This window comes from Photinus pyralis, unplaced genomic scaffold (genome assembly GCF_008802855.1).
Source record: "Photinus pyralis isolate 1611_PpyrPB1 unplaced genomic scaffold, Ppyr1.3 Ppyr1.4_LG3a, whole genome shotgun sequence".
NCBI lineage: Eukaryota > Metazoa > Arthropoda > Insecta > Coleoptera > Lampyridae > Photinus > Photinus pyralis.
In genome coordinates, this window is record NW_022170509.1 from 8,443,554 (window position 1) to 8,465,750 (window position 22,197).

Sequence of the window (22,197 nt, forward strand, 5' to 3'; positions counted from 1 at the left end):
GTTCTTTATTTAAACTAGTTTGATAAGTTATCTATAAAATTCATTGTTTCTTATAAAATTGGTACGTCGTTACTGGTAACGCCTTTCATACACTCCTTAAAGTACGCTGCTTAATTTTCATACCTAAATTTGTTGATTCTATTACCTACCATGGTTACTACCTACGCCAGCCTTTTGTTCACTCATGCTAAAAGCTAAAATATGAATAATAGACGAATTCGGATAAAATAAGCTTTCAGTGTTATAAAAAAACTTTAGGATAACATGGTGTTTTATAGTTTAACTTTAAAGGACTCTGCCTATCAAAACTCTGCTAACGAAAAAGTAGATCTATAATTTCCATCGCACTCTTGCTGTCGTCCGCAAATTTTCCCGAACAAGTCATCTTTTAAGGTACTGGACGATTCAAACAAAACCTGGGAGATATATTCTCTATAAATCCTAGTTGATAATGCATAAGAAAAGCCTATACAGAGTGGTCCAACGAGAAGTATACATCAGAGAGATTTTAGGGTATTAAATTTAGAAATTTCGAAAAATCCTCGAACACGTCAATTTTGTATTCGAGGAGAACAACTTTTGGAATACAAATCACGAACCCAAATCTTCACTCCTCTACGTAGGGAGCTCAACCCCTAAAATTTTAAATGGAATCCTATGGCAAATGGCACATTATTTGAAAGCGTCAAAATAAAATTTTAATAAAGGTGACTTAGATCGCATTTGTTTTGTTTTTTTTTTTTTCAAATGCGAATTATCTCCGAAACGAATCAATAGAATTTAAAAAGCAAAGCAGATTGGTAATCACGATTAAATTGGCTTTCAAATAATGTGCCATTTGCCATAGGATTCCATTTAAAATTTTAGGGGTTAAGCTCCCTACGTAGAGAAGTGAAGACTTGGGTTCGTGATTTGTATTCCAAAAGTTGTTCTCCTCGAATACAAAATTGACGTGTTCGAAGGATTTTTCGAAATTTCTAAATTTAATACCCTCAAAGCCCTCTGTACACTTCTCGTTGGGCCACTCTGTATAATGGGCGAATAAAACAGAGTTGCTATGAGTCGCCTTTGGCAGTTCAAGTTAAATATGATTTCCCATGCAAACAAAAATTCCAAAGGTGACTCGACAGCAACTCATTTTTGATCGCATAGTACCTATAGGGACTAAAAATGTATGCTATTTTCCATATGATTTTGTGACGGAAACCCAATAAGCATATAAAATTGTCAATATAAATACAGGGCCGCGTCCGAAGGAAACAATTATCTGCAACTATTAAAGTAGGTATTGGACAGATACACACGAAGTATGCGTTGAAAGTGGAGACGCAATGTTTTCCTCTATGATACACATTTGTGCTGTAACCATTTTTGAGTTATTTGACTTTTTCAAACTCCATTTTCAGAAGGACTCTACATAGAATGCAACCTGGCCTACACCGAATTCGTTTTAGAAGTTTTTAAAGTACGAGTATACCTACCTATAGTGGATTGGGCTAGTAGAACAGACTCGGATAAAATCTCGCCTATTTAAAAATAAGCAAAAAAATAAAAGTTTGCTGTGGCTAGCGCTTTTGCCCAAAACTCATCCTGTTATATCTAGGAATATGTGTATCAAATTTGATTTCAACCGGTTCAGCAGGATGGATGATGCAGATGGATAGTCCCATAGACAGACGGACAGAATTTTTTGTAGGAACTTATGCGTTGGTTTTGTCCGTCCGTCTGTTCCTCGCCTAACTCGAAAATGAAAAAAGAACGCGACGTCAAAACCTTCCTCAATCGATTTCTACGAGTGCTATTGAATATATGAGCTGGTCTGGTTTCCAAATGCGAATGGAGTATTCTCCTACTGAAAATCGTATGCGATTCTTCGTATCTTGTTTAATATTTTTTAGATAATATTTCTTTACATTTAAAGCATAGGTACCTACTTAGAGGTTTTCACTAAAAATCCATTGGAATATTTATAAAATATTTATTGACTTCTCACTCAAAGACCCTTGAGAAATCCTAGGAACTTTTTTAGATGTTCTTTCTGTTGCTTTTACGTCACTTTGGGCGCTATTGGTAGAATCTTGAGACTTTTCAGATAGTATTCAATTCAAAGGTTCTTCACACATTTACTATGTATTTCCCAGAAATATTTTAGAGCTTCAACGGTCTTTCGAAGATTCTTTGCAAATTTTACGGACTTTTTGTGCGTTTCCATATTTTATGACTCTCAGAAAAATGTATATTGATCAATTTTCTACAGAGTCGATCCCTAAGAAATTATTCAGTGATAATTCTTTCCGTAAGTCCTCTATCCTCTCGAGATTCTTAAAGTTCTTCAAGAATTTCCATTTCTGGAAGATTTTTAGTGTTCATGTGTGATCGTATAGAAAAAATGCAGTTTGGTTTGCTGGCGTAGGCCATATCGGTCACGTTTAAGGTCTTAGGTTCTAAGCCGCGTTCGGCCATAGATAAACTTAACATGATAGTGGTCCGAGTTAGTAATCTCTAGATTTGTGATAAATTTTTTGGAAAGTCAAAGTGTGATCAAGCTATGAAGAACATTTTTGTAGTTCAAAAAAGTTTCTAAGAAATAACTAAACCTCTGAAGAATCTTTAAAACATCTACCTACCACCTACGCATGCGAGATTCTCCCCTTTTATGCCCATGAATATGTGGACCAAATTTGGTTCCAATCGGTTCAACCGTTTAGCCGGAAATTAGAGATTGACACACTTGCGCATGCCCGATTCTGCCCATAAGCTTTTCAACTCTTCCTTTTATCTCTAACGATATGTGTACCAAATTTGGTTCCAATCAGTTGAGCCGGAAATGAGAGTATAAACGGACCGACAGACCGACATCATCGAAATTTTGTTTGATTCGGATTCAGGGTGTTCAAAAAGGTGTATTTCCGTCAAAAAAGTGGGAGCTCATTTTTACCCCAATGCAATACCTCCCTTTACTAACGTGCGGGTGGTAAAAATCGCGTAGGTAATTGATAAGCTGTAAGAGCACACAATATGTAGAAAGTAGCATAAAACAACGAAGATGACGAAATGAGATTCTCGGTTATACATCAACAATCTCGTCAACAATGCATATGATCAACCAAAATACCATATGCTATGTAATGGTAGCAAATCTTCACAACCTTCAAAGGTAAAATGGATAATTCATTTAAGGATGGAAGTCAAAACGTATCATTAAGAGGAAAAAATAATATTTTGGAAAGGAGTTTTGTCAAAAAACAAAGCATTTACACACTCACCTGGAATAAATTCGCGCTAATAGCAGCTAGAGGTGGCCTTACAGACAAGTTGTTATCTTTGAGATATTCCGTCACCTTTCCCCAAGTTTGTCTTTTAACCAACAAATTCGTTCTACGCCTGATCACGTCACTAATCTCCTTAAAGTTAACCTCTTCAACGTGTCCATCGTAAAACTGTTTCACACGTTCCTTATAAAAATTGAGAAGCTTCCCCTTATTTTTGTCGCTATACAACTCCTTAACGAATACCGAATTCGCCACACCCGATTTTTTGGAAACCTCAATCGAATCAACGACGTTCTTGAAAACTGCGTGCGGGTTGAAAGTAACCATATCGTCCAATTTTAAAATGTCATTCATTTCGCCTGAGGTGGCTCCACGCGCTCCCAAAAATACCATCGCCAAAATGGAAGTGGCCGCGAAAGGCGAAACGACAACGCTCCTCGCGAAGCTTATCCCGCTGGTCACCGAGTTCCAAAAACTAAACGCCAATTCGTTGCAAAGTTCCGTAAACTGAAACACGTCGGTGTTCAGTCCGGATGTACTATCTGCGAGCCCAAAACCTTGAAGAGGCTTGGGAACCAAATCCACCGAGGTGACCGAGTTGAGCTGTAATTTCTCTTGATCATTGCCTGTGGTTGTTCTATGAGGCAAGACTGTCGAAACAAGTGTCCATGTGGTGTCAGACTTGGGAGTTGTAGAAACTGTGCGATTAATAATGTGCAGTTCAGGTTTTTCGACTTTTGGGGATGGTGCCGTCACTGTTTCGACGGTAACGAATTCAACCGTTTGCGATGTTGTCGGAATTTCTGTTTGAACCATTGTCACATTTTCTTCAAACGATTGCGTCGATTCCGCTATCACTGGTGTTGTCACTTCTACTTCCGTTGAAGTGAACGATTGTGTTGTGGAAGCGTCCGAAGTTTGCGTAGAAGAAAGCTCTGTTAGATAATAAACTTCGGTCCGATTGTCTGAGAGTTCGGCAACGGTTTGTGCGCTAGTGAGCTTCGCATTTTCTTGCGATGCTGTAGTACCTCCTAAATTCTCTAATTCAATTGAGTCAGTCTTTAAATTATTATAAGGAATATTCACGGTCGTACTAAGTATGGGCTCAGTGGTGGCATCAGTGTTAGCGTCCGTGCTGGTTAATTCTCTAAACGTGGTGCTACTTTCTTCCATGTTTTGTAAGATCAGACTATTTTTACTTTCGTAGTCCACCGTTGTCGAATTTTCCATGTTGTCTAAGTCAATTTCCTCGTAACGATTTTTGTCAGCATTCTCGTTGATAAAACTCGTTGTAGTTGTTTCATATAATATTGTGGTAGTTCCTTGAGTAATATCATTTTCTGTTGACAATGGATTCGCGATTGTAGTTTGATTTGAGTCCCGATTAATCATTTGAAAGATGAGGTTGTCAACCGCATTATTCATGTTTTGGTCAAACTCAACCTTATCCTCTGTGATTGGGTTAGGTTTCAACGTTGTAGATTCTGACTTTACATTGTCGGTCGTACTTAATTTTTCTTCCATTTCAAACCCATTAGTACTAATGATTTCGTACATGGCCGTTGTACTAAGATCGTTATCATAGTTGGAATTATCTGTGGTAGCGGATGCAATGACTGTAGACGTTTCAAAATTAGAAAAGCTAGTAGATGCTGTGCCTTCTGGGATCGTACTGCTGATATCTGTTGTATTGTCTATATTTTCTAGAGACGACTGCGATTCGGTTACAATGTTGCTTTCAGTCAGAGATTCTAAATTCCCTGTAGTTGTCCCCAGAGTCGGAACAAGTTTGGGAGATTCCGTCCATGCAGTTGTGGTGGATGGTGGAAGAGCGGTTGTACTTTCGTCAATGATTAAATTTTCTATCGTCTCTGTTTGTATCGTTGTGGAAATAATTGATTCTGTCGCGCTTTCTTTGTTGGTTGTGTATTGTGAAGAATTCTCTTCAGCAGTTGTCAATCCGGCGGTGGTAGATTCTTCCCGATCTCCGTTAAGGTTTAGTGATATCGTGGGATGTGCATCGGCGGGTGTAGTAGAGATGATAAAGTTTTCATTTGCAATAGTGTTAGAAAGATGCTCTTTAGTATTGGTAATCGCAGGCAAGGGGGTTGATTCTTGCCTTAAATCATTGTCTTCGGTAGTAGTAATTTCACTCGTAGCTTCCAAAGTTGACAATTGTAAAATAACTGGTGTGGTTGTAGCTTGATCCTTCTCAAAGAGAGTAGTTGGTTGTAAAGTAAAAGGCGAAGGACGTTGATTACTTTCCGTTGATATATCCAAATGTTGTGTCAATACGGTGTTTATTCTTTCAGATTGTTCAGTAGTTTGAATTGCTGATGTCGACGTTATAGTTGAAGGTGCGCTTGTGGTATACTCTATTGAGGACGTCAAAGTGGTCGACACAGGCTTTTTCACCGTTTCAGTGGTTCCACCACTATTTGGAATTTCCCTGTCGGGCAAGTTCGTACTTTCCGTTGATATATCCAAATGTTGTGTCAATACGGTGTTTATTCTTTCAGATTGTTCAGTAGTTTGAATTGCTGATGTCGACGTTATAGTTGAAGGTGCGCTTGTGGTATACTCTATTGAGGACGTCAAAGTGGTCGACACAGGCTTTTTCACCGTTTCAGTGGTTCCACCACTATTTGGAATTTCCCTGTCGGGCAAGTTCGTACTTTCCGTTTTTGTACCTAATATTACTGTTTCAGTTGGAACGTTCTTTTGTGTGGTCGCCGTTTGGGTTGTTGTAGTAGGGATACCCTCGGTGCTACTGAGTGGCAAGGTTTCAGCAATTAGGTCTGGTACGAAGTTAGCAGGATTTCCAAAAAGTGCAGGCAAGATTAAATTCCACGTAGAAGTACCATCTGGATTTTCGAAATCAGGATTACTATCGGGTGATGGTTTGTGAGCTTCCATTTCTTCTTTCAGTACGTTTTGAACGTTGTTGATGACGTCGTCCACGCGTTGTTCAGGAAGCGTAAGGAGGGGTTGCGAGTTATAATTTGTCGCATCTCCGTCCCCGCTGGCTATAATTCCTTGAATCTCGTCTAGTGTCATTAATCTTCTCACAAGATCTCCGCTGTCATCAAACGTGTAAAACTCATATCGATCAGGGTTTAAGAGGTTTATAGGACTTGCTAACTGGGTCGCTGCCGAAGGCTTCGTCATAGGCTTTCCGACTGCGTCAGCAAAGAGGGTTTGAGAACCATTACCACTGTCCATGATGACGGAGACTGATGTAACCACACTGAAATAATGTAATATGTTAGTCACTTAAAATACGTTGATTGATTATTTATATGCCTAATCAGTGAGCATTCAAAGCATAATGAAAAATCTACGTTTCTAGTAGTATCCGTCGAAAATGTAGCAGCACCGAGACCTTAAAAATTTGTTGCTTCGATTGTATAAATTTCGACAAAACAAAACTTGGTACTACCAGTAATTGAACCGTGATTCGAAGACAAATAAAGTTGGAAGTGCAAGTGCAATTCCAAAAATTGGCAATTTGGTTTTTTAAAGTACACAGTTACACTTAAAAATGTCGAAAGAGCACAAGGGCCTGAATGTTGAGGGTCTGTACAAACGGATGGTAGCGTTCTGGTAGAGGCACCCGCAGTGGCACCTCTACCTATGGCTTTATTTTATACCTAACCATTTTTGCGGTCTTCGGTTATGATAGACCAAAAAGACTACTTTTTGGTCTACCCTTTACCTATGGCTTTATTTTATACCTAACCATTTTTGCGGTCTTCGGTTATGATAGACCAAAAAGACTACTTTTTGGTCTACCCTTTATGTGCCGAAAATTCGGACTATCCTATCAGTACCCTTATTTTTGAGTACCTACATAAGGAATGTAATTTGTGAGAGAAGGAGGGCGGAGTTGTCTCTTAAATCCAATCAATGATAGGTTATCTTTTTTTACGAGAGAACTCCGCCACCTTTCGCTATTTTATTCCTATGAACCTAAGAATAATGGCCCTGGAGTAAATTTTCTCCCGAAACTAAGTGACCAGCTCGTATTTTCCACCTCGTTCAGTGTCGAAGTTTTTCCCTCGCTAATTTCTCAGCTCAAACCAATCGATTTCTACGAGTTCAAGGATCAGTATAGTATTGAATATGAGCCGGATTAAAAGTTTGCTTCCGAATACGAGCTAAGTGGCAAAAAATTCCCCTACTGAAAGACGTATGCGATTTTTCGTATCTTGTTCACAATGAATCACTTCTTCCTTTGCATTATTTTATAAATAGGTATTAGGCCAGCCAACAATTTCTCAAAAAAAGGTATAGCGGGAAATACTTAGAACACAATTTGGGACATATCCAAAAATCACCGCCCGTAACCCTTGAGCCGTTGGGTGGGGAGGAAGGACCCTTTTTTCGGTTTTTCGTTTATATCTCGCAAGTTTTCGATATCTTGTACCTATAGTTTTCGAGATATCCGCTAGTCTGTAATTTTGGAAAAAAACATTTTCTGCCTCACGTTTTTTTGCTCCTTTTGACCGGATAACTCTTGAACGATGCATTAAAAAATAAATACCGACCCGAGGGTTGTAAAGCATTAAAATATCTTCAATAATATACCGAGTGAGCCAGGAGGGGGATGGGCAATATTTTGGGAAATTAAAGTAGAGGTTATTTTAAGACAAAAACACTAATAAGAATTATTTATTATATACATCCCCGCGATAGTTGATTAAATCTGAGGGAGGCGGCTACGCCAGGCATATACCAAAGTATCAAGACGATAAAGGAATATTTTAACCACCGAGTGAATTAATTTTACCTAGATCGTTAGTTTCTCTTTATTGTCGTACAATATTTTATTTTATAGCAGAAACCATATAAATCATTGTAAAGCTTCTGCCAATTCTGAATTTAATTTAGACGTAAAAAATAGCAAGCTTATGTTCTGCCGTGGCTGATAGAAACAGCATTGTCATATGTTCTGAACGTCATTGCATATCGTGCTCCGCGTCCCATTTGAAATTAGAATGACAGATTTCATTAGAATTCACAATCATCTGTTTCACTTTATCTACCCTTACCGTTAAATAGCGGCTTCGCGTAACCCTATTAAAATGTCAATTTATAATATATGCTATAAAATAAACTATATTTTTATTCTCACCCATTTCGAAAATATTGCCAATAATTGTAATTTTATTTTAACCACCTAGGTTTAATAATGCGGATATAAATCTATAGTCAGCTTGGGGTAACAATTGAATACAAATAAACATTGCATCATTCATCATTGTACAAGTTAATAGCTGTATAAATAATATAAATATAAATTATAAAGTTATGCAAAATGTAAGAAAAGGGTTGTCAAGTGCATTAACGTACAAGGTGGAATTTTGAGCCTTTGATACAGTCACACTGATTCAAAACAACTCATTTGTTACCTACCCTAAGCAGACTATTACAGTTGGCTTCGAAACGATAGAGAATGATAGTTTATTAGTGCTTTTGTTTTAAAATAGCCTTTAATTTCCCAAAATATTACCCATTCCTCCTGGGTACTCTAGATATTACTTTACTATTTTTAGCTTCCTTGCACGAGCTAGGTAGCTATTGCGATAGCCGTTTTTTGGACATGTCAAAATTTCATCAAATGTCGACGTTTTAAGCAACTTTTAAAGAATAAAATTTTTTTCCGTCTGTATGTACATACGTATGTATGTTGCCAATTTTCCGAGAAAATGGTTCGACGGATTTTGTTCAAATTTTGTATATGTATATTAGGCATACGGAACAGAAAAATAACGGTCTGTGTCTTCTATTTAAAATCATTTCCCTTTCTCACTTCCGTTCCTCAAACTTCATATCTACGATCAGAGCAAAGCATAAGATAAACCTATATTTAAACAAAAATCAAAATTACACATCAACATTGTCCTCGAATGCAACTAATATGATCGAGATCTGCGTTCAATCCCAATTTAAAAATAATTGAAATTAGAGAAACATGGTGACCCATCATTGCATCAGGTGCCGGTGCCGAACAAAACGCCCGCTTGGCGTAGTTTACACAACAATATACAGGAATTTCTATTTGTTTTTAAATTTGGGGACATTTTCGGCGAAACCGGAAGGGTAAAATTGTTATTATGATTATTGAATTCTTTACATTTTACTCCAATGTGTTTTGAAAGCAAATTGGTCTATAGGTAACCGATATATTATTTACTCTATGCCGATATTATATTCATTCTGTACAATAAAACAGTAGGTAATTCATACAAATGTTGTAGGGTCGCCTAAGGGAAGACTGTATTGTAGCTTTGGGTTAAACTGCTAAACGTTTTATTTGAGTAATTTATTTATTGTCCAAAGTAGCGTCCATAAGAAATAAAAACAGTAGTAACCTGTAGCTACATCTAGCGTGTTAGTTCTGATAACAGATTCAGATTCTCCGAAAAAAAGTGCCCATAGAAGGTGCTAACTGGAAACGTCCATATCCGACCATGCTATGGAAAATGAAATTTGACATTTTCAGTTTTTCGGTGATATCTCTCACCGTTACGGAGATCCCAATGCTGAGTCACGAATTTGACCCACCGTGTAGACATGCAACCCACAATTTTTTTGGAATATAAAATATATCATTTCATTGATAGTGAAAATTGGTTTCACTGCAAAACATATCTGCTGGTGAGTGGTGATGTGACAATTTATGTGCGAATATCTCTAAATGGAGTGTGGCAATGTATGTACTTACAATATAATAAGGAAAATGAACTTAATGTTAATCATGGGGATCTTGGGATCTGTAAGAGATAGGTAGGTAGTTTAAATTTGTTAAAGTTGCGTATTTTGATGTCATTTTAAAACTGAAAAAATTCCGTCTACTTTTTTTTACTTTTTGTGTTGATTGATAGTGCATTTTTTTTATTTAAAAAATGTGAATACATATCTCAATTTTTTAATATGGAATGGGGCAATAATTAATTCGTAAAAACGCAAGAAAGTACGAACATACGTACATTACCCAAGACAAATTTTGCCAGGCAAAAAAGAAATATTTCAATAATATTAAAAAAAATAGTGATCTGCGCATTTTTGAAATCAGAAAGAAATCCACAACCAAATAAACCCCTAAAGTAGATCTAATAAAGCGGCAGAGCACCTCGGTGTGACCCTACGGAGTCATTGGATTTGACCTATTTTCAATATTATTACATGTGGCATATAGGTCAAGTGTGCGAAGTTTGAACCGAATCGGTCCAAGCGTTTGAAAGGACAGACGAACAGAGAGACAGGCGCTCTGCCGCATAATAATACAAAAGGTAAAAATGACTTCCATAAGAAAAAACAAAGTTGCTGATGGTTAACCGGAGACGAAACGTCAGACTTAAAATTTAAAACTAGCATATTGTAGAGAGAAAAAAGTGACCATAATAATGATTATTTTGAAATACCTTTTTAAATAACTTCGGTAAAAAATAAAAACGATTTTGAAAAATTTCGTTTTTTCAGGATATCTTCGAAAGTAGTCAAAATTTTTTAAGTTTCAAAACTGCATTTTGTTAAGCATTAAAATACGCAATTTTTCCAAATTTGAACTACTTACCTATCTCCTACAGTTTCCGAGATCTCCAAGGGGGCCCTTGAATTTGAATCAGCCTGTATTTAGTAGTGAGATTATAATAAAACGAGGAAAATAAATATGAGGACAATAGATCCGCAATAGAAAACTTCATTTTCGGAATATCTACATCAACAAAAGACCTTAAATTAAATTTCCATTCAATTTTTCCGCCTTGTCGTATTGAAGTTTAGCGAATGTTTGTTTCTCGATTTTTTTTAAAAGGCATATCACACACACGTCTACAGCTTTTATTACTTCGTTATTATGAAAATCTGTACAACACGGAACTATTTGCGCTTTCTCAACAACGTAATGAAAAATAAACATTTGGCAAAAAGCGCCCAAATTATAACATGATAAGGGAGATGGTTTCGTCTGTTTGCAAGAGTGCAATTTGATGAAATATCGCATTTTAAAAATCACAATTTTAACTGGTTTCTGCGTTACTATAAAAGAGTAGATGTGGAAAATCGCTTTCAATACTATGGCCACAGATTATACTACCTACATCACTAATCTGTGCTATGGCGTAGTGTTTCTCTCAATTTTCCAATCAAATAGCCGGTAGAGGTAGACTAAGTACCTCAATTTTCTGTTAGAACGCTAATAGAGTAAGAATTCCTTGAAAGTTCAATGGAAGCTAAACGTATTTGTTAGAATCAAGGTTAGAATTGAGTGTAATTCGCCAGGTTGGAAAAGGAAACTTGAAGCCAATGTTCCTTAAAATAACAGAACAATTGGTTTATTATTTTAGATCGATAGTTTTTGTATTTGCCATAGAGCTTTGGTTCACAAGTTCCCATAGATTTTTTCCTCTACACTTCACACTAAAAGTTCTCAGACTTTCTGCTGTCAGTGTTGATCTCCAGTTCTCATTAAGTTTTATTCACGTTTACCTCAAGTTACTCTAATGTTCTCCCCATATACTTCTTACTTAAGCTCTTAAGTTTCTGCTCAAATTCCTGTTCCTCATAAGCTTCCGTTAGAGTCCCAAGAAATTTTGTTCCTGTCACGTTTACTAGTCAATTTCTTCAACAAGTTCTCCTTAAGGTGTCTCATGTTTATCATATCTCCAATTCTAATGAAATTTTCTGCTCTATTTCCTATAAAGTTTCTGTTATAAGGTTATTGCTCACTCAAGTTCCCCCTCGTGTATTCCCCTCCCGCTTCTCTCAATTTCCTCGCTCTCAAGGTCCTTAGGTTAAACGAAACAGGGGTATTCGTATTGTGTAATGTTATGAGTTTTTGTTAAATTTCTTCAAGTCCTTAGGTTACTTTTAAGCATCCCCTACGTTTCCATCACATTCTATTGAAGTTACATCAAGTTCATTCTAAGTTTCTATTTCAATAATTCGTGAACAAGGACAGACATCTTTAGTGACTGAAAAATTGAAAAATATTTAAAAACTTGCCATAAGCCGCACGTTTTCTCATTGAAGATGATATTCGGGTTGCTTTTTATTAAGGATCCTCAGATCCTTTATAGTTTTGTATTGTCGTCCATTCGTCCGTGTGCGCTATAACTCTCTTTAAAAGTGACCGATTGTGTTGAAATTTGGTGTACGGCTACTTTGGACATTAAGGACTATTGATTTTCAAGAAGCTGGTTCAACAGGAACAGGAAAAACGGCGGGCTCAATATAATAGAAATCAACATATTTCATTCCCTAGGTCATGTATCGAGTTTCGCTAGATTACTCCCTATGACTCTTACAAGTGTAACAATTCAATATAACTCTTCTCTGTGGTCTAGGTCAAAAGTTTTAGAGCAAAATGTATCCAAAATTGTTCTTACACATGAATTTGGAGTCGTAAAAGCTTTCAAACGCATTATTTTAATGCTGAAAGAGTACATCACGTGCACATGGATTTTGATCAAAACATGTCGAAATCGTTATTTATGCACCAAGATCGCTGGGAAAGAACTAAGAGCATTATCTCAATGCTGAAGACATAAATTTGATGCATCTTTGACGACCACAAGATTTTGATCAAAACATGTCAAAATCGTTACATATTCTTGCACTGAGATCGTTGGGAAAAAGACCAAGAACATCATCTCAATGACCAACACATGAATTTGATGCACGTTTGCCGACGATATGGATTTTGATCAAAAGATGTCAAAATGGGTATTCATGAACCGAGACCATTGGAAACAAGATTAAGAGCATTATCTTAATACCCAAGACACGAATTTGATGCATTTTTGTTAACTATAAAATGTATTTTGTAAGATTAAAATAAATTGTCTTAAAAGTGATTGTAATACTGAGGATCCTTCGATATTTCGTTGTATGGGTTTATTTTAAATTCAATTTAATTAAATTAGTATTACTATCAGAACAATCGAAGTCAATATCTAACTTTTTTTAGTTCAGAAAATGTATGAATGTAATGCTCCTCTCTAAATATTCACCAAATTCATCCCTTCTCAGAGTTAGTCTAATAACTTCATCAGTATAATATTTTTGTTTTCCACACTACCACTAACTTAGACCCTCATAAGACGAACATTCCTTGATAACACTTTCTTAAATGAATTCTTACCTAACATGCATTCTAAATATTATTTTCCAAATTTAATTTTCGTCAATAGCCAGAATTTGATCTTAAATTTTGACTCCGTAAATATCAGCCCTTTGTACCATCTAATAACAGTTTGCGTTACTGTGACCAATCGGTCCTGAGTACTGCCACTTACTCGTTCGTTCGATGTGACTTATTCTATTGTCATATATCGTGGTAATAATAATGCTGTTTGGCATTATGGCAGTAATCTTAAAATGTGAAACGAAACCTCATAATCCATTACTTAGTGGTCAAATTCAGATGTTTCCCCAGTTAATATTTCAATGCAGTGTGAATGCAGATGAAGAACTTAGTTCATATTTATTTTACATTTACACAAATCAACTTATTCAAATTCGACGTACGTAATCAGTGTATCTGGGTTTTGTAGTTAGTGTGAAGTATAAAAGTACCTATTTTCACATTCATTAAAACAAAACCTTATTGCAATGTTACTGAAATTGATAAAACTTTGTGTGTTAATGTTAAAAGCAATGTAAGTGGTGTAAACTCATCGGGGAAGTCGTTGGTTTAAAAGGAAACGTTCGGAAGAGAATCTCCTATTCTAGCAGTTTTATTTAGTCGAACAAAAACGTGAACCATGCTTTCATAGTTCGTACTTATTTTATTATACAGTTACCTATTAATATTCCTGTGCCAGAAACTGGTACAATATTGGTAATCAAAAATTTGTAACGAGTACAATTCAACCGTAAAAATTGTTTAATTATACAATTCACGTTGCATCAAAGATAAACGTTGTGCATCGTTGCATCACGTTTGCAAGTAGTTGTTAGTACACTAATAACAAATTTCTTTGTTTTGTTTAATCATTCTCGCTTATATAATGCGTTTGGCGATTGCCCGCTTTTTTGCGCTTCGTCAGTTGCACTGAAGAGATTACCATCACCTCAAGTCGTGCGTTCCTTAATCTGTATTGTTCTTTGAATTTCGCCAAAAGTTTCGCTTTTCAAGTTCAATGGCTTCGAGGATGTACTGTTTCAGCATCTGCACGGGATTCTTATTGAAAGTGAAGATTGGCGGCGTACGTAACAAAGGAGCGTTTCATTAACTGCGTGTATTTAGAATGGGCGACGGAGCTTGAAACGTCATTTCGTCTGGCGTGATTTGGTGGTATGGGTTTATAGCCCAATATATAGGGATCTAAGTATAGAAACTTAACGACCGATATAAAAGTAAACTCTGAAAAGAAACAAAAACGATCGATGAGCTATACAATTTGATAACATTTCAATAAGCCATCATCAAAGCTTTCATATTGCCATTGACCTTATTGATCGTAAAGGAAGTGTTTTTAGAAGATCGTGTTAATTGCACATCGCATCTAATAGTAATAGGGGGTTGTTATTCCAAATTAAAAAGCATCAGAGTCGTTTTCCAAAGTGGCGGAATTCATATCGATTGAGCACAATAACTGCGCTATTAGTCACAACAACAATTTTGTTCATTCACTTAAGGGTTGTGAAGAGGTTGTGTGCCTTTCTTAGATCATATGTTTGTGCCCATACTTTATGTTTCACAATATTATATTCCTAGCAAAAATATTCTTTCAATCTAGAAATAAATTGCTTTCATTTCTGTAATGCAAAACGATATCGAACTCCATCTGAAAATAGAAGGGCAAAAACGTGAATTGTGAGTTACATGAAGCTTGAACATAACTCGAGCTTTTTGTCAAACAGTTTTGTAGGTATGCTAATCTTAATGGAGCTGTTCTAGTGTGTGATTACTGAGCAGTGCCTTTTTATGGACGTTCGGAATACAAAAATGACGGGTGTGGTGTGAAGGCTGTGACCGGTGACTAGTCTGAAATATTAAGCACTTTTATTATCGGCAATTTTGTTTGAGCGCTTTTATGATCAATCTTTCTTATAACAAACTACACGTTCCACATTATATATGTTTTGTCATTGGAAATGTAGGTAGGTCCCTACTTGCAAAGGATACACTGTATCGAAGAAAATGATGTTTAACATGGGGATCTCAGAAACTATAGAAGATACTAAGATGGTAAGGGGAAAGTTGCACAACACAAGATGCTATTCTATACAGCGTGTACGACCACAGACTAAAGTAATGATAATCGGCCGCTTACTGCTATTTAGGCAACCAACCATACGCTATCTAAAATGGCAACGTTGAGGTGTAAGTTTTCCGGCGGGGATTCGTGTGGGAGGAACCGCACGGTGTTGCGCATTGTTGTCTTTGCTTCGGCGTTACTTCGTCCCTGCTACAGCAGGTATAATTACAAGAATTGGCAAAACGGGATTTCATGCATTCTATTCTGGACAAATTTCATTTTTGGTATTGGTTTTCCCAATTGTTACAATGTACCTACTACTCCCTTCAAACTGTTAAGAAGGAACAATGCACGGCGCGTGCGGCCCATAACAACCTAACATGGAAATGTTAATAAACACCTTGTTAACTACTTATTAGATAAGTAGCGTTTCATATTACGATTCTTCCATTAAAAGGAAATGTGATTTTAAATGCTGAGGGAGTATAAATTACCATCAAGTACTTATTATGAATTGTTCGTTGAAGTTGTTACCTTACTTTTTCAATTTAGAGTAAAAAGAAAAGGATTCATTGACAATAATTGCAATTTTTCCCTTTCGGTTTGCACAACTCTTGTGCAGATAAAGCGCATTCTTTTAACCGAAATAGCTTTTGACGTCACCAATGGATATATTTCTTGCAGACGTCTCAATCGCCCTCTTCCGACAATCCGTTCTTGAGGTTCCGATCACGATAAGAGGCGGAGGAGGAGGGCTATGGTGGGTAGAATGGTAGAAATTAATTCTACTCAGTACAATGAAGGAATAAAACTAGTGCCACTCCCCCCCCCCCCCCCCCATACTTTAATAAGAGGAGAAAAAGAAGGGTAGTAGTTGGTAGAAAACGGTCCCTTTCGTTGAGACCTTTAATTAAAATACAATGAGAGATAAAATTAATGTTATCCCCTCAAGCCCCGTCGCTCACTGATCTCTAGAAAGGGTCGCATGGGAAAGTTATAGTTTGTACAAACCAATTTATTTCGATGGGACCTTTCATTAGAATACCATAAAGGGCAGAACATGTGTTTACCTCCCCCCCCCCCATTTTCTAAAGTTTTACTTGGCACCACTAAATGCATGCGTATGCAAAATCTGAAACCAATTGGTTATCGTATGTCAAAGTTATGCACGTTTTACTATCAAAAACAGCATCTCAAGAAGTATGTAATTCGATTCCGTTTTACACAGCGAAATTTGATGGCCGTCTGGCACACCTTCAAGGTATAGGCTACCTACTGCAAAAAATTCCAGGACTCTAGGACAATCCCCCTAGAAGTAGTTCGAAACGGCAGAAGTGGGTCCGCACGGACGGACAAAACGCAAACAATAGCACATTTTTTTTAATTCTTAAAAAATGCGCTAAAAATAGAATATATTGTTTTTTTACGATTGAATACGCAATAAAAAAAATACAAGTACTATTTAAAACTATTTAAAACAAGCAAAGTAGCACCTTTTTGTGACTAAAAAAGCGCATTTGAAATTTTTTATAAATCTTCCACAATTACCGCATAACTGAAAATGTCAAATATTATTTTATTTTTCCTCGCTTTAACGGTCGGTCCCATTAGCACTTTTTTTTGGAAAATCTGAATCTCCATAGCACGCTAGATGTAGAAGCCACATGCTACTTTTACTTTATTATTTATTGTGGATGTCATATTGGATTTTTACTGAAATAGAGGAAAATCAAATGTTTCTCAACAAAGTATTCACGGATAACTAGAACTTGCAAAATTTCAAATGCGTTTTTTGTTCAAAAAATTTAACCTACACTTTTAGTATTTTTTGTAGGAAATTTAATGAGCTTTCATTTTGTAAATATAAGTGATTATGAAAAAGTTGATGATTCAAAGATATTCAGGAAAATCCAAAAGAAGGAACTTAAGATCCACAATAGCGGCATATGTAGCGCACCCGCGCCAAATAACATTTTGGCCAAATTTCAAGCACTATAAGTTTTTTTTTATTTTTATTTGGTGATTTTGGTAGTAGATTGACTGAGCAAATAATAATAATATAATAATAATTTTAAAGATGTAAACCTAACTAAATCACTTGATTATGCAATTTCCAACACATTGGTTTGGAAAGCAACTCAATTTGTACAATCGAGGATGGCTAATTTGCAAGAATAGAGTCAACCTTTCCACTTACTCATGCCGAACAGAAGATAAATATCATATTTCGAGAAACGATAACATCTTCGATTAGCGTCTAGAATTGTGTCCGTGGGTCCGTTACAAAATCCATGTTCAAATCTTATATAGTAGGTACTCGAGTAGGTATAGTTTTGGATCGACACTGGAGACACTTTTTGCCTGGGGAGATCTTTTTCCTGAAGTTCTGCGGAGATTCTTCCGGGCCCAAGGAAGAAAATTTCCACAAAGTCGTTTAGCCTTACTAAAAAGCCTCTACTTTTATTTAGTAGGGCACCGTTTTCCAATGCCGGTAGCTGTTTGGCAAGGAGTTACTTTTGGTAGTAGGTTTTTGCATACACTGTACTCTTTTGTCTATTTAATTAATTGCCTAACTAGTGTTTTACAAGTTGGTGGAAAAATAGGAGTTGTTTTTCTATTATATGATGGACTCCCTTGGAAGCCTACTTGGAACGTACGTTTGGGTTACCTTTTTATGCCATTATTTTTATACTGGCAGAAGATCAATCGAATCGCTGCCTCTTTCCACACTACTCATTACTGAAATGCGAATCCAAGGAACCATTTTTAGAAAATTGTATTTTACCCATTTACCTACGCAGGTTGATACCATAAAACTTTACCTACCTATAACTGGCACAATTTCACCTTGATTATATAGTCCCTATTCAGATATCTTGAAAGAAAAAATTGCAGTCTATAAAATAATAAATAAGAAGACTTAATTCCGGTGAATTGTTTCAATATAATAATCATGAATTTTCTTCATTATGTTTACCGCGCCTTAAATAATGTTTTCCATCACCCCGATCGTAGAGTTCATGTTACCGGGACGTCCGAAGCCGGGATGTACATTGTTGCCGGGACTGCCCATCGCCGGGATACACGAAGCTGGGAAGTAAATGGTCGCCGGGATGGCTTGTCTTTGGGAAATCGGTGTCGGGATGGTCATCGCCGGGATGGGAAGCGCCAATAACCTGTCCCAATAGCCGATTGTGTAAAAAATTTGGGCATTTCTATTGATTGTAAATTAAGGTTTACTAAGCACATTGACAACCTTATTGCTTCGGCTTATTATCAGTTAAGATGCTTGTATTCTAGTCGTCACATTCTTGGCATCAAGCAGAAGGCTGTTGTTTGTGATGCACTGGTTCTATCACGGTTCAATTATTGTGACGTGGTATATGGACCGTGCTTATTACTCAAAGACTGTGATAGAATCCAGCGTGTCCAAAATTCATGCTTGCGCTTCATATTTGGAATTAGGAAGTTCGAACGGATTTCACATACCTTACCAATGCTAGGCTGGCTCAATATGATGGAAAGAAGGCTAGTTCACTCTTCTTTATTTTTTCATAAAATTTTAAACAGTAAAATTCCCCCGTATCTCTACCGCAAAATTACCTTTCGTACAGACGTGCACCACTTAAATTTGAGGCACAGGGGACTTCTATCTGTTCCTATGTTTAAATTATCATTATTCAAACGATCTTTCTTATTCAACATCTGTAAATTTTGCAACAACCCCAAAAATACAAAATTACTGTATCTGCCTGCTCTAGTGTTCAAAAGAAACATCAAACATCGAATCATTAGAGAGCGAATGTTAATGCGAACGTAATTGAAACCACTACGATGTTTCCGTTGCATCTCCAAACGATAAGCTGCCTGTCAATAATTGTTTACTTTACAAATAACTTTAACTAATGCAGAATAACTTTATTTATTTGTATTTACACAAGGGGGTTTCAAGGGGAAGAACAGGTGACCATATCAACGGGTTTACCTGACCTTGTGCCCATTGGTTATGGTGTAGGAACCATTATTTAACCAATAAAAACCATTATTATTATTATTATTATTATTAATATGACCGTGACCGTGTAGATACACTTTACTACACTTGCGTTCACTGCAAGGTCTCTGGTAAATAGATGAAAACTAGTATAGCAGTGAAAAAGATTTATATAAGCGAATATTAGATAATGTCGTCGCATTATCACGAAGATCAAGCCAAGAGTGGAGTTATAGAAAACTTGTTTTGTTTATTGTCCTCTTCAATTCGAAATGTGAACATTTGAAATTAATTGAACGGAACGTATAGGTAATGTAATTATTTGAACTGTTCCCTCCTTGCTGGCAGTAACTTCAATCATTTAAAGCATATCACATAAACTAAAGCAGTATAACGTCGCAGCTAAACTTGTAGGAACCTGGGATCATGTAGTTACTAGCTAACGAATGAAATTCCGATTCCCTAAAATTGAGACGAAGATAAAACGAAATATTGAATTTGTCTGAACTTTTCTGTTCGACATGTTATTTATTTTTCGACTTACCCTATAGACATTTGTTACTTTACGCTTTATTTAATGTACTCACAACGTTAATCTAAATTATTATTAACCACATAAACTCGACCCAAAATGACCGACTGGTTGCTTTCGCTGAGCAACGAAGAACAGACAAACACAGGTAACATTGCGTTCATCGATTGGCATAATGAATCACGTAAGTAAAAAACCAAAACGGCCCATATAAAGTGGCAGGACGTAAAAGATAAGTGGAACATAGCACTGCTCCCCAAAGTAAGAAGGGTTAACATCCGTTTTATTGTGGCATTTGTGTAGTAACTTGCGACAAAAGCATTAACTCAAAGTGGAGTCGTTGGTTTGTTAAGGGTTACCGTATCAATCATCATGGCACCAATGAAAAACCACAAAAACTATTCTCATATGTTATTAGAAGCGATTGCTATGGAAACGAAAATGTGGTCTGAGATTAAAAGAAAATGATGCCTTTTGGAGCGGAATGGAAAGCTGTACTTCATTCTTAAATCATAAATTCTATTGTTACTGGATTTCTCTCCCTTTTGACTTTTATGTTATGAGAGGTTTGATTAATCACGAAACTCAACATACAAAACCGAGCCTGAAAGGTTAATGGGTAGAACAAAATCAACAACGGTTATTTCCCGTCAATTACGAATGCAGGTGAAAGTAATACGAGAAATGGTCACTCAAAACTTAGATAATAGTTTAACTACTGATTAGTGATGCGAAGCAGGTTGCTATTTAATTTAAAAATGTTGAAATTAAACATTAAGACTATCACGGGGCGGTAGTTTACATGCATTTTTGTGGCACGTTTCTTATAATTTAATTCAATTTTTGTAAACCTTGAACTATTTTGTTTAATAACGTTAATGGTAGCTGATGTGGGTCATGAGGAAAATCAATAATTATTTTGGTAGTTTAATCGTTTATTTCATAACCCACGTTTTTAGGTATCTCTTTATATTTTAGCTTTTTATGCCCACGTAATGTATAAGTTAAGAAAAGGTATTAATAAATGATTACCGGCGACATCGCGTATTTAATCCTAATTTATTCGATGGCGCCTTCAATTAAGTATATAATTTTACCTTGATCCAAGAACTTTTCTAGAAATTTGGCCATCCGATTCATTGTTTTCCGGAGTTGGTAGGGCGAACACGATTCTCGCAAAAATGAGTGTCAGCAACATTTGAAGTATCTGCAATAAAATTGAAAGTCATTAACAATGCATACGAACGAAGATGCGATCCCTGGACTGGGTGATACATCATAATTCATAATCAAAGTGCCACTTTTTGTGGCATAATAACGGATTAGTTTAAATATGATGATAAGATCAATCCGCTTATACCTAAAGCCCGCATCTAAATCTTAAATTACTTATTAAAACAGTGTGGCATGAAAAACTTTTCACTAATTAAAAAAACAATGCATTGGTTAACAAAACACGTAACACACTCAGTATGAAACAAAATATAGTATATAGAATAACGAAATAGACGTAAAATACTCAATAAAACCTAAACTTGTACGTATTGGAAGCAGAAAGAAACTGAAAACGGATGACGAAATAAGAAGGATTAAAGGGTTTATTCAAAATTTAAATAAACACACAAATGCAACAAAACTGCATTAGCAGTTTATTCATATATCCAGCATCCAACATAGCATCTCACAATCACTCATTTAAATAGATATCCTGCTAGGAGCTTATTAATTCACTAATTTCCAATTGCACCGCCAAAATTAAGTGCTGTAGTTTTAACAACTGGACATACGGGTCGGATGTTAGGGCAGCTTTTATAAATCGATCGAAATATCATCAACCGAATATCGGAGAACTTTCGGGTTTTCGGCATTATATTCGTACTACCGTTATTATTCCTGCATCGCTTAGTCTGTAAGCTGAAAGCCATTCCAGAAGTTGACGATTTATGAATTTCCTTGTCATGTCATAATTTGTGTATGAATGTCAGTTTTGTGTGTAATGCAATAGTTATAGGCCGCATAGGCAATTTCAAGTAAATTCAGATTGAAAAATTGAAAGGCGGAGAGAACTCTGCCGATTAGAAATATCCTGTACTGGCATATTTGGAGCACGAAGATCTGTTAAAGCACAGGGTAAATGAAACACCGGTTGAGGTAGCTCTTTAAGTAGACTCAGTATGCATCAATTCCGAC

General features: G+C 36.3%; 1 protein-coding gene across 4 annotated transcripts in view; it reads right to left on the minus strand.

Annotated features, from left to right (window-relative positions):
* The window catches only part of LOC116165931 (serine-rich adhesin for platelets), a 30,319-nt gene that overhangs the window by 2,528 nt on the left and 5,594 nt on the right, over positions 1-22,197 (minus strand). Inside the window, exons 2-4 of one of the 4 annotated variants that reach the window (XM_031480701.1) lie at positions 21,105-21,214; positions 5,762-6,519; positions 3,267-5,554 (exon numbers count right to left, since the gene is read on the minus strand). In XM_031480701.1, coding sequence (XP_031336561.1) covers positions 3,267-5,554; positions 5,762-6,519; positions 21,105-21,205 — 3,147 coding nt within the window. In that variant the 5' untranslated portion in view covers positions 21,206-21,214. Of the gene's footprint in view, positions 1-3,266; positions 6,520-21,104; positions 21,215-22,197 lie in introns of all 4 variants that reach the window. The other 3 variants (XM_031480699.1, XM_031480700.1, XM_031480698.1) reach the window with 3 other exon arrangements.